Source organism: Gavialis gangeticus, unplaced genomic scaffold (genome assembly GCF_001723915.1).
Source record: "Gavialis gangeticus isolate Ggan-Ray unplaced genomic scaffold, GavGan_comp1, whole genome shotgun sequence".
In the NCBI taxonomy this organism is placed as follows: Eukaryota; Metazoa; Chordata; order Crocodylia; family Gavialidae; genus Gavialis; species Gavialis gangeticus.
Window position 1 is genome coordinate 16,826,473 of NW_017729034.1, and position 11,470 is coordinate 16,837,942.

Below are 11,470 nucleotides of genomic sequence, written 5' to 3' on the forward strand. Positions count from 1 at the left end.
ATTTCACGTCTAGCCAGCATATCCCTAGATATGCAGCCTCGAGTTCTGCTCTCCCCACTGTGGTTTCAGAGCCTCCCTCACCATCTCAGCAAGAGCAAAGCCCAATATGACACACTAAACAGGATACCAGGATCGATACTGAGCACCTGAAAAGGAGGGGAAGGGAGGGAGGGGAATCCATAAATTTCCTAAAGTGACTGCCCTCCATGTACACATCCTGGAGTCAAAACTCTTGTTCTCTCAGCTGGGGGAAAAAAAACAAACAAAAACAAAAACAAAAAACAAAACAAAACAAACAAAAAAACAAAAAAAATCGGGGTTATCATCAGTCCCCACAGCAGGCAGAATTGCAGCAAGCCAAAGCAGCGCACAATGACCCAGTGCCACTAGCAGGCAGTCTGCCTGAAAGGATTATCACAACAGGGTCTCATGTGAGCAGCTGGTGCCAGTGGGGATTTATTAGAAGGTAGTGCTGCAAGCTTTGTGTCACAGGGTCTCTTTTAAGAGGTGAACACAGGATAAAGGTCCTAATTCCCAAGCCAGGGACAGATACACATGGGAAGATGGTGCCACATGAGCTGCTCACTGATGCTTAGGTCATAAGATGCAAGGTGGGAAAAAGTTATACTCTGCTGTAGGACATCCTACAAAAATGGCAGCCAACAATTTGCCCCAGCAGAGCAAAGGGAAGATATGAAGAGGAAATATGCATGAGCCTTAATCAATTTTTCCCTCCTAAGGAATATCACTGCTGGACTGGGCCCATCCTGCATTCACAGGGGAGCCCATCCCCGAGTCACTGCTGAAGGCCAAAGGCCTGGAGCAGGGTGGGGAGGTCCCGGGCATCGGCTGCCCCATACAGGTCACTTTGGCCCAGCATGGAGAGGGCCATGCGGAGGGTGCTCCAGATGTTGTCGGACATGGCACCCTGCTGGCCCCGTGGGCCCCGGCTCTTTTGCTGCATGTGCAAGGCCTCCAGGAAGTGTTCCACTGCCTCCCTGCCAGGTGAAAGAGAAGATACATACATACACCTTCAGCTGGGGTAGATGTCACATCCCTGGGCAAACAGAATTCACCAGGTCTTGTCTCCAGACTGCCCAATGATCATCCATCACATTGCTCAACATTGGACCTTTCACAACAGATGTAACCAATACCCATGCTGTAATAGTGCATCTCAACAGCCCCAGGCTAAATCCCAAGCAGAGCACAGGAAGTTACCCCTGCAGATCCTGTCTATAGGGAGAGACAGAGGTTTGAAGCTGCTGCCTGCTCCAGATGCTGGCAAGCCAGGTCAGATGGCACTTGGCTTCTAGGGTAGAATATACGTCAACAGAACCGCTCTGCTCTCCTTCCCCTTTTGCCAAAGCTGAGGAGACTCCTGTTCCCAAAGGCACCACCTGGCAGCATTACTGTGGCTTCCCCAGTGGCCTCACTCTGCTACCCAAATCCACCGATAGGTTCCAGTGGGTGCTTGAGTTATAGTGGACCTGGCTACCTCATCCCCCAATTCCCTACCCACTCTCGTTGCCACTCACCGATGGGCCCCCAGGTTGATGCAGCTAATGCCCAGGTTGTAGCGGGAGCGGATGTAGCCTGGCTGCAGCTCCAGCGCCCGGCGATAGGCAGCCACAGCCTCTTCACTCCTATTTCCATTGGCCAGAGTGGCACCCAGCTTGTTCCACAAAAGATGATCCTGGAAGAGGCAGCAGGAAGCAAGCAATGAGGTCATCCGTTCATCTCCCTTTGCCCAGTAAGCCTGTCCTTTCCCAATCCCACCACCCCTTTCCCTTTCACCCCAAACCACTCTCTCTCCCTTGAATTGCCCATCACTCCCATCTCACCCACCACTTCAGGTTAGTTTGTTCTTCACACCATAAGCCTTCCTACTCAGGGCCCCAGCCTCCACCCCACCTTCCGCCATCATACACCAATCATGCCACCCACAACAGCCTCAGCTCTACTTTGCTCCCTTACATTGGGGCGTGCACTTAATGCTGCACTGAAGCAGTCCACAGCCTTCTCATACTCGCCACTCAGGTTGAAGAGGACACCCAGGCCACACTGCACATCAGGATCCACTGCTGATGGGTTAAGGTGTACAGCTGCCAGGAACAGCTCCTTCACCTCCATGAAAAGTGAGCTGAGGTCAGAGAACAAAGGAGGTCACATGCTGAAGAGTGCACGCTGTTCCCTCCATACCCTCTTTCCCAAGGGTGACCTCTCTCTGACCCCAGCTATAAGGCCTATTAAAGTACTGGGACCAGCAAAGGAATATCCCTTTCCTCCCTCAGACTCACTCAGTCAGCAATGAGCCCAGGACACGTCTGGAGTGCCCCAAACCTGTCCCCAAGCTGCTCCCATCGGAGTCCTTTTCCACCAGGCGAGCATAGGTAGGGCTATGGCGCAACCAATCACGCAAGGTCTCGCACGCCTGCTTTTGCAGCGACTCGTTCGTGAAGCTAACAGCCAAGGCCATGAGTGCTGTGAGGTTCCCAGGCTGCAGCTCCAGGCACCTTCAGGACAAAGAAGTAGAGGAGGAAAGAGCACAGTATTAATGTATGTGAAAATATGGATGGAATACCTTGCAGACCTTTTAACAGCTCTTCTCCAAAAGTCTTTGGAGCTTAAAAAGCTGAACAGTGAGTGCATCTATACATGTTATTATGCTATTAATTAAAATTAATAGTAGTTTTAGTGCTATTAGTAAAATACTGCACAATAGGCCTTCCCCAGGAGCATGTCTGCACATACTCCCTGTTGGGAGCAGATTTGCTCCCATCTTGCTCAGCCCTGCATTCAGCAGCCAGGAGGAGCTCCAGATCTCCTGCCCCCAGGTGTTAGCCCGGGGGATGACAAAGGGCATGAGGCCAGTTCTCATGAGGCCAGGAAAGCTCTGCTGGCTGCAATAGCAGCTGTCTCCTGGACCTGTGCACATTGGCAGGGGACCTGATGGCACCAAGCCAGGAGACAGCTGCATTTACAGCAGCTGGAGCTCTCCTGGTGCTGTGCCCATTTGGACACACAGTTACCAGAAAGCCCCCTGCTAGATGGGGCTTCCCTTCCCAGCAGGGGGTTCACTGGGAGATGTCCTGGATATGGGGCAACTGCCAGCAAGCCTCCTGCCAGGCGGGAGGGCATGGGGCTTGCTGACAACTGCCTTGCTTGGTGTGGAGCTGGTTGCTCTGGGGAGCAGGTGGGGGCTGGGTTCCCAGCCCGAGCTCTGTCTCCAGAACTCCCAGCCAGGAGCTGAGCAGTGCCAGGACCAGGGACAGAGAGCTATCTGTCCCATGGGGCCCACTGCTGCCTAGGCTAACCAGGAGCAAATTTGCTTCCAGCTGTCATCTACAAATGCAGTTCTGCACAGTAACTACTGTAGTAGCCTAATTTACTATACAGTAAATGCTCCATATGCGTAGACAGTGACACTTCGTTGTGCAGTAAATTAGTCTACTGCACAGCAAAGTGTCATGTAGACACGCCCAGAAAGTCTCACTTCCAGGTGGGTGAGAAAGCAGCATTTTACAGTAGCCAATAGAGCACTGGGATTTTATCCTTCCAAGTCTCTACTGGGTACATGGTAAAGCACCAAAACCTTTGTTTTTTTGAGTACAGCAATCATAAGACGCATTACAGGTGTCCAGCTAACCAGCCATCTTCACAAGTTACTCACCGTCTGAGGGCACTGATGGCTAAGAGCTCCTGTTCATTCTCTGCTTGGGTTGTTCCCAGGTACTGCCAAGCCTGATAAAAGACAGACATGTAACTTCCTACCTATTCCTCAAGATGTTGGGGAGTCCTAATATCCTGAACTTCTTGGGACTGGGTGTATCCCTACATTCTCTCTCACAGATAAACTGATCTCAGAAGTGATTCAGTCTGATCACAATGATTAGCATGTCAGGGAAGGTGGAGCTGTGAGGGACAGAGTAACCACTAGGTAATAAACCGGTCTTTCTCTAACCATCTTTGGGCTAGATTTTCTGCCAATCTGATGCAAATAGCTCAGGCTTCCCACCTTCTCAGCTTCCCACCTTCTCAGAAATTATCACCATTCAACAGCACCCAGCTTTGACACTAAAACGGGTGTCATCCACATACTAATTCAATCTGATATTGCTTCCCCTGGGAAGTGAAACAGGCTCCAAGAGGTAGGATACCTGGGGCAGGCCTGTTCTCTCTGTTCCACTCACCTCCATGTGGTCAGGTTTCTGTTGTGCTGCAGCCTCAAAGAGCAGGACAGCATTGGGGAGGTCACCCTCCTCCAGGCGCTTCAATCCCTCTTCAAATGCCTGTGGGTGATCCCTCATGGGATTGTCTTCCTCAAACTGGTAGCCCTGCCAAGGAGAACAAATATGGAGTTAACACTGCATGGAGAAAACAGGTGCATCAGGGATTTATGTTTAGCTGGTACATGTCATACAGCATGTCTACAGATCAGCGCTTCTGTAAGTCCCCCATTCTCCTGTCCCACCCATCAGTATCAATAGTCTGAGACACTGTACTGGCCCCCTCGCCCTGCATGTGGAGCAGCTAGTGCTGCTGTGAAAGCAAAAAGCCAGCTCAGAGCAGAAGTGGGTGCAGCAATTTATTGTCCAGCTCCTTCCCTCCCCAGCCAGACTCAGTTCAGAGACCTTTCAGTTCTGAAATCTCTCAGGATTGGGAGAGGAGTGTCAGTTGCAGGGTGTGTGGTGAGTGTGAACACACACTATCCTACTTCAGGGACCTGCACCAATTGGCAAGTGCAGAAAGGGATGGTATGTGCTGCAAGAAGCACTAGCATTAACTAGTATTGGGCAAGAACTGGCTTGTATTTCCAGAAATAGGAGAAGCACCAATGGCAGGCAGGGTTTCAGCAAGTACTGACGGCTGGCTTTTTTTTTTTTAATCTGACCTTTGGTTAAGGCTACTGACAGACAGAGGCTAGCAGCAGCAGGCCTCCTCACAACATTTGTACCTGAAGAAGAGACAGGCAATAGAACGCATGGCCTACTCCATGAAGTCCAGTGAAGGGAGACCAACAACATGACAATGCTGGGGCCCATAGCCTCTGTTGCTCATTACCTTGTCATAGGAGGAGGAGGCGAGGTCCTCATAGTCTGAGAGCCAGGGATGAGCTTCTGCATCTCGCTTGGCCATCTCCTCCCACTCTGCCTGGAGCTTGTCCCAGAAATCAACGTCTGACTGTAGAAAAGAAGAGGAGGATGCAAATGTTAAAGAGCACCATTCTGCTAAGCATCCTTCACATATCCCCCACATCCCCTCTCTAGAGATCCCAGTCCCTCATCTCTCCCTGACATGCATATAAGGGCTCAAAACTGAACAAGCCCTTTAATGCTTTCTTAGTGCCCTGACCACTCCCCTCCAGCTTTACCTCAACAGCACTCTTGGCCTGCTCAAATTCTGTATCAAGAGCTGACATGTTCCCAGACCCTGTGAACTGATCCACCCAGGCATCAGAAGTCCCCTAGAGGAGAAGAAATAAAACATAACTTTGAAATTGCAAAAATGAAAAGCAATGCATCTCTGCCAGCAGCAAAAGGTGCTCAAAGACCTTTCCTGTCTTACCGCCAGAAAGTACTAAGTTTGCATGGTCAGTGTAAGGGACCAGACTTCCCAAATTATCCCACCTACCCATACACTACCATGAGGAAGTGCCCAGATCATTCCCTGCTCCTAGCTAGGTACTGCTCTGGAGAACCTCATGCTCATGAAGACCCACCCCCAAGGCTGAGCATTAGTAGGGCACTACTGATGAAGTCAACCTTGCTATTGTCCCTAGCTCTTCAGCTGGGCATGGCTGCAAGGAAGTTTGCACCCCTGTGAGCATCTGGGTCTAAAGTCCTACCTGCTGCTGTATAAACTCAGCTGCCCACTGCTCTGCCTGATCCTGGTCTCTGGGGGTCAGAGTCACCTGATTAGCTTGGATCGACACCCTCCCGTCTCCGATCTGGCGGACAAACTTTAGGAACTGTGGCAAAAAATGAAATAAGGGTGGGCACTTGGGAGAAGCCTTAACCAACAATTCCCCCATCCACACATACCCCTCTCCACTAGGCAAATATGTGTTCCCCAAATCCAACAGAACCTGCAAGGAGGGGAAAGAGGCCTATTTCAAGACGGTTGTGGGGGAGGGGGCAGTCCTGCAATATCATCAGATGTCTCTCTCCAGGACTCAAAGAAAAGAGGAAAAGAGATACCAGATGGCAGAGGCTTCTCATCCCCACCCCTCAGCTGTCCCCACTCATACAGACATTTTCGTGGAGCTGCAGGACACTTCTCACCTCAGAATTGTTAAGTTTGGGATCATCCACTTTAGAAAGGAAATCAATGGCAGTTTTCTTAAGATCATCTTCAGGCTGATACTCCTCATACCTGTGTCCAGAGGGAGGAACAGTTTTATATGAGACTTAGCAGTGGCAGGCTCAAAGTTTATTCACACAATCAGACATTTTAAGGGACTCCAATGCTGCCCTAATGGTGGAGAATTTCAGATTTGCTTTTGGCCCCAAACTATTCACTATATCTATCAGTGTGGCAGGAAAAAATATTGCTAGTTAATTACACAGATGACACCAAAAAAGTGGTATCATTATTTCTCTCAAAGGACAAGTCAGTCATATCAACATGGATTGCTTGGTGGGTGTGCCACATTCAAACACCATGTTTCACAAGTGCCAAAAGCAAGTTCACACATCTAGGAATAAAGAACATTAGTCACAGATACCAACTTAGGGGCAATACAGTGTGGTGAAAAACAGAAACCCTGAAAAAGGGTGTAGGGTGATAGCTGACACACAACTCAAGGTGAGCTCCCAGGAGTGGTGTTTAACTAACAGCTGTAATGTGATCATTCAATGTGTAAACAGCAGACTATCAAGTAGAAGTAGGGAAGTGATGTTACCTCTACAAATGGCGTTAGTGGAATCACTACAGTATTAGTATATCTGGTTCTAGCATCCATACTTCATTAAAGTTACTGAAAAAACACATTTCAGGCAACAGCCACAAGAATAACTTGAGATCTAGAAAACCTGCCTTGCAGAGATTAATATAGCTCAATCATCTCTTTTAGAGAAAAGTGAAGAGGTGACTTGATCACGACCAATAAGTACCTACACACAGGAAGAAGATTTCTAATAGAAAAGAGCTCTTTAATCAAGCAAAAAGTACAACAAACTCCACTAGCTGAAGCTAAAAGGACTTGAAATTTGAAACAAAGTCAGACTTGAAACTAGATGAGATTTATCCCCGCCCCCCAAACAAGTGAAGTAACTGCCGGAACAAAACTGGATAACTTTAAGTGATACCTGCCAGCTCAGTCAGGAGTTATTAGGCTTGATGTTGAAACCACTGAGTACCTTGTGTAGAAGGACAGACTGGATGATCACAACAATCCCCTCCTTTGGGCTTTAATATATGAGGAAGCTGGAACTCCATTTGAACTTTAAGGTAATTGAAGCTGCCAGTCTTGGGTAGGAAGACACTCTGTGTCTCATCTTTCTTTAACCAAACAGTTGAACTATTTATTCTGGGTCAAGTAATTAAGAAGTACAGAGACTATGGTGGATTTTTATCCCCTATCCACACCTCACCCATCCTAGACAATAAAAGTGGATATGCTAGGGAACAACAGAAACTCACCACTTATCTGCTAGTGACTGGTCTTCCGATTCCCCCAGCCACAGCTTCTCCTCTGACTGCTCCAGATATTCTTCTGCCCACTTGGCAGGAGACTCAGACAGAGGGTCTACACAACAGATTGAAGGGTGAAGGAAGAATGGGAAAAATAAGGTAAGACACACAAAGCACACACAAACCACTACTCATAAAAATTTCACAGAAATTGGATTTTTTCCAATTTCCACACAGTAAACAATATGGTCCAGGGAGTTTCATTAAGTGGTGGTATTTTATGATTAATTCCATTTGTTTGTTTATTTTGAAATAAAATATATCATTAGGATTGACCAGCTCCCAGATGGACACCAACCCCTTTACTATTTTTAAACCTGTTTTTGTATTTGCAAGAGTCTTGTCCCACAAGGGGTACAGCAGCAGAGTGGGCTGCTATGTAGGTCAGGGAAATTAGAAATGCACTGGAAATCTCTCACTCTAACAGAATCTCTCCAAAAGCTTCAGAATTGTTAACTATGTAGGATACCTATGTCCCAAAGGAATATTTGGGAATAAAGTCACCTAACACTGAGAAGCAGCCAACTCTGGGGGACGGCATAACAGTTCTTGAGCCGTCTCTCAACAGTCCATGATGGAGGGGATCTGGTTGATGAGAGGGAGGCTAAAGAAAGGAGTTCACATTCTATTCCCAATCATTCTACATGCAGCAAGACCTTCACATCAGTTCCATGGCTGAGGCGGTGGGCAGACAGAACCTTTCTAGCCAGGAACAAGACGTTCTCTCATTCCAGGCATAGAAACAATACAATACATTTCTTTTGAAGTGGGAAAAGCAGATCCTCCCGCTAACCCCTCCCTCGATCACAGAAGCTGATGACAGATTTGGCTGAGACATTCAAATCAATATTTGTCTTAGGGCAGGACCAAGTTGCATCTTCTAAATAGGGGGCATTGAAGAGCTATGTGTACTCAAAGTGAGGCAGGGCTAGGCACTTCCTATGCCGGAAAGTTGTACTGGATTAGTTTAAATAATTTTAAAACCAATCGATTTAAACTAATATAAACTCAAACACACTTCTGGTATATGAGCAGTTTACTTCACTTTAAGCTTAAGCCTGTTCCTAGAATCACAGAAAATGAGGGTTGGAAGGGACCTCCAGAGGTCATCCAGTCCAACCCTGTGCTCAAAGCAGGACCATCCTAGACTATCCTTCAACCAGCCAAGGCTTTGTCTAGCTGAGTCTTAAAACCTCCAAGGATGGAGATTCCACAGCCTCTCTGGGTAACAGGATCCAATGCTTTACTACCCTTCTTGTGAGAAAAGCCTCGAAGCCTAGGGTTAGACTGGATCTCAAGAACCATCTAGTCCAGCCAGTGGAGATGCAGAATTCACTGTTCCAAAGCCATTCCAGACAAATACCTATCCAGCCACTAAATTTTCTGTGAAAGATGACACGCCCTTTCTAGACAAGTATGTTCCATTGCTCCAAAAACAGTTATAAAACTTATAGCTTTTCTCAAGACTTGATCTGCATCTGCTTTGCTGTAGTTTAAGCCCATTGTTAAATGTTCTGCACACTGTGGCAAGGGAGTAGTGTTCAAACTAGGCATACCAACTTCCTCCAACTTTTCCTCGCACTGATTGCTTTTTTCATCTTTACTGCTCACCTCTGGACCCTCTCCAGATTTTTTTAAACATCTTTCCCATAATATGTTACTTTGAAGCTGGGCACAGTACTGCAGCTCAGACCTATCTAGCCACAAACAGAGGGGTCCTGCATACACTGCTTTTGTGAATTCCACCCCAAAACTGTATTTATTTTTTTCTTTTTTAACAACATTACGTTGCCAATTCAGGCTGAGCTTGTGATCCACTAGTAACTCCTTCAGCCCTCTCAGCAGTGCTCCTGCCAGTACGGTTATCCCCCAAGGGCTGGTGCTCCTGCCAATACGGTTATCCCCCAAGGGCTGGTTCAACTGGGGAACTGGGAGGTCCTCTGTATCATGAGCCCAGAAAAAAGGTCAAACTCACACCTCTGAGTCCACAGCAAGATACCATAACTGCTCTGCCACTCTGACCCCAAGAATTACTTGAACCTGGATTTCCAATATTCTACAACTCCCCTGACAGCTGGATTGCAGTCAGTCTCTCAACTGACCAGCTTCTGTTTAAGTAAACCAAAATAAAATACTTGCACCAGAATAAGAAAGTGGCCACAAAGCAATTTAACCCAATTTAGCAAAACAGGTGCAATTTCCTGCTTTAGGTTACACCAGCACAACTTTCCCATACAGGTGAGGTGCAATGCAGAAGCAGCCTGCTCCAAATACTGACTGTGTCTTATGGGTGGGCTCCTCTCACATTCAAAGGACATCATCATTGTGGGATCACGGCAGAGGCACGCTACTGACCAACACCTCAACTCAGCTTCTCAAAAATGTGCCCTCACCTGTCACCTCTGCAATGAACTCCTGTGACCAGTCGGCCTCGTTGTAATCTGGGGACCCATCTGCCGTAGCATCTGAGGCAGCCAGAAATTCCTGGGCCCAGTTCTCAGACAGAGCCAGGGCTGCCACACCTGGAGCTAGGGTAAAGAGAGAGGAAGGAGGGAAGGTTAAGTGATGAGACCCATGTGTCCTATACCCTGCTGGTGACTGGAGAAGACCTGGCTTCCTAATCCTCAGGCACCTTCTGCCCCCACCCCACCCCTTTCTGCTCCTATTAGGATATACCACTAGAGACCCAGAAAAGGCCCTGATACGCCTGACCCTTAGTCTCCCTCACCTCGCTGTGGGGCTTGGCGAAAACTTGACTGCTCAATCTCTTGCATCTCAGCCAGCAGATCATCCATCTTAAAGGTCTGGGGGACACGGGAGAGCAAGGGAGCACTTTGCTCCTGGAGGAATTCTGTAACCAGCTGCAAAAGAGAAATAGAGAATGCATGCGTGTGGGGATGGGAGGACAAACAGCCAAGGCTCTTGGATGAGGGAAGAAAGAAGGCAGAACGTGGGTGGGAGGTGGGGGACAAGAAGGACAGAATGAAAGGGATCAGAGAGAACATGGCTGCAAGAAAGGTGCTGGGTAGTGACACATGGCTACACTTACCTCATCTTCAGATGCCACTCCCAGAGGCTTGGACACCTACAGAAACAAGGGGGCAAGCAATTACTGCAGAGCATTGCCCTCTGCTGCCATCCTTTCTCCTCCCACCACCACCAGACTAACCAGTGCCCACCCCACTTGCAACCCAACCCAGCACACGTCGTCCCCTCTGTGTGACGAAAGAAGCCACTCCCAGCACAGCCCACCTCCCTTGGACACCCCTTGTGGAGAGATGTCCTAGCAGACATGATGGCAACCTCCTGCTTTCCAGGAACCCCCAGGGTGTTGGGAACAGATGCCCCTGCACCACCAGCCCAACACATCCCACAGTAGGGTGAGCGCCCAGGGCCACCCACCTGCACCCTGCAGCCCTACACCCGGGGCAGGGGGGTGGGGGCAGCCACCCTGTCGCAGCGCCTCCATCCTGTACCCCCGCCGCCCTGTCAGGCGACAACGCCCGCCTCGCCCCACTGCCCTGGCACTCACGGCGTCGGCGGGGCGCGCGGGGGGCCAGGCGGCGGGGCCTGGCAGCCCCTCCTGCCGCAGGGCCTTGTCCTGGGTGAAGTGCCCAGCCAGCTGCATGAGCGGGTTGGAGCCCCCGCACTCCGCCTCCACCAGCTCCCGCATCGCCATCGTGACCGGGGGGCGCCGCGCCGCCTGCGCCTGGGCGCACACAAGAGCGGGAGCACGGCGGTGAGGGGCAGCCCGCACCCCCCGGCCCAGGCCCGG

At 49.3% G+C, this 11,470-nt stretch overlaps 1 protein-coding gene across 3 annotated transcripts; it reads right to left on the reverse strand.

Moving 5' to 3' along the window:
* Positions 1-427: 427 nt before the first annotated feature.
* Positions 428-11,464, reverse strand: PEX5 (peroxisomal biogenesis factor 5). Of its 3 annotated transcripts, XM_019527442.1 has the most exons (15): positions 11,228-11,464; positions 10,745-10,780; positions 10,424-10,556; positions 10,089-10,223; positions 7,645-7,750; positions 6,285-6,375; positions 5,849-5,971; positions 5,375-5,467; positions 5,065-5,184; positions 4,194-4,337; positions 3,674-3,744; positions 2,301-2,516; positions 1,978-2,143; positions 1,539-1,696; positions 428-998 (listed from the first exon to the last, which is right to left on the reverse strand). In XM_019527442.1, the coding sequence occupies exons 1-15, from the start codon at positions 11,372-11,374 to the stop codon at positions 797-799; spliced, it is 1,941 nt and encodes a 646-aa protein (XP_019382987.1). In that variant the 5' UTR covers positions 11,375-11,464; the 3' UTR covers positions 428-796. The 3 variants fall into 3 exon arrangements, with proteins under 3 accessions (XP_019382987.1, XP_019382989.1, XP_019382988.1); XM_019527444.1 differs by lacking the exon at positions 5,849-5,971; XM_019527443.1 differs by lacking the exon at positions 5,375-5,467.
* Between the last annotated feature and the right edge of the window lie 6 nt (positions 11,465-11,470).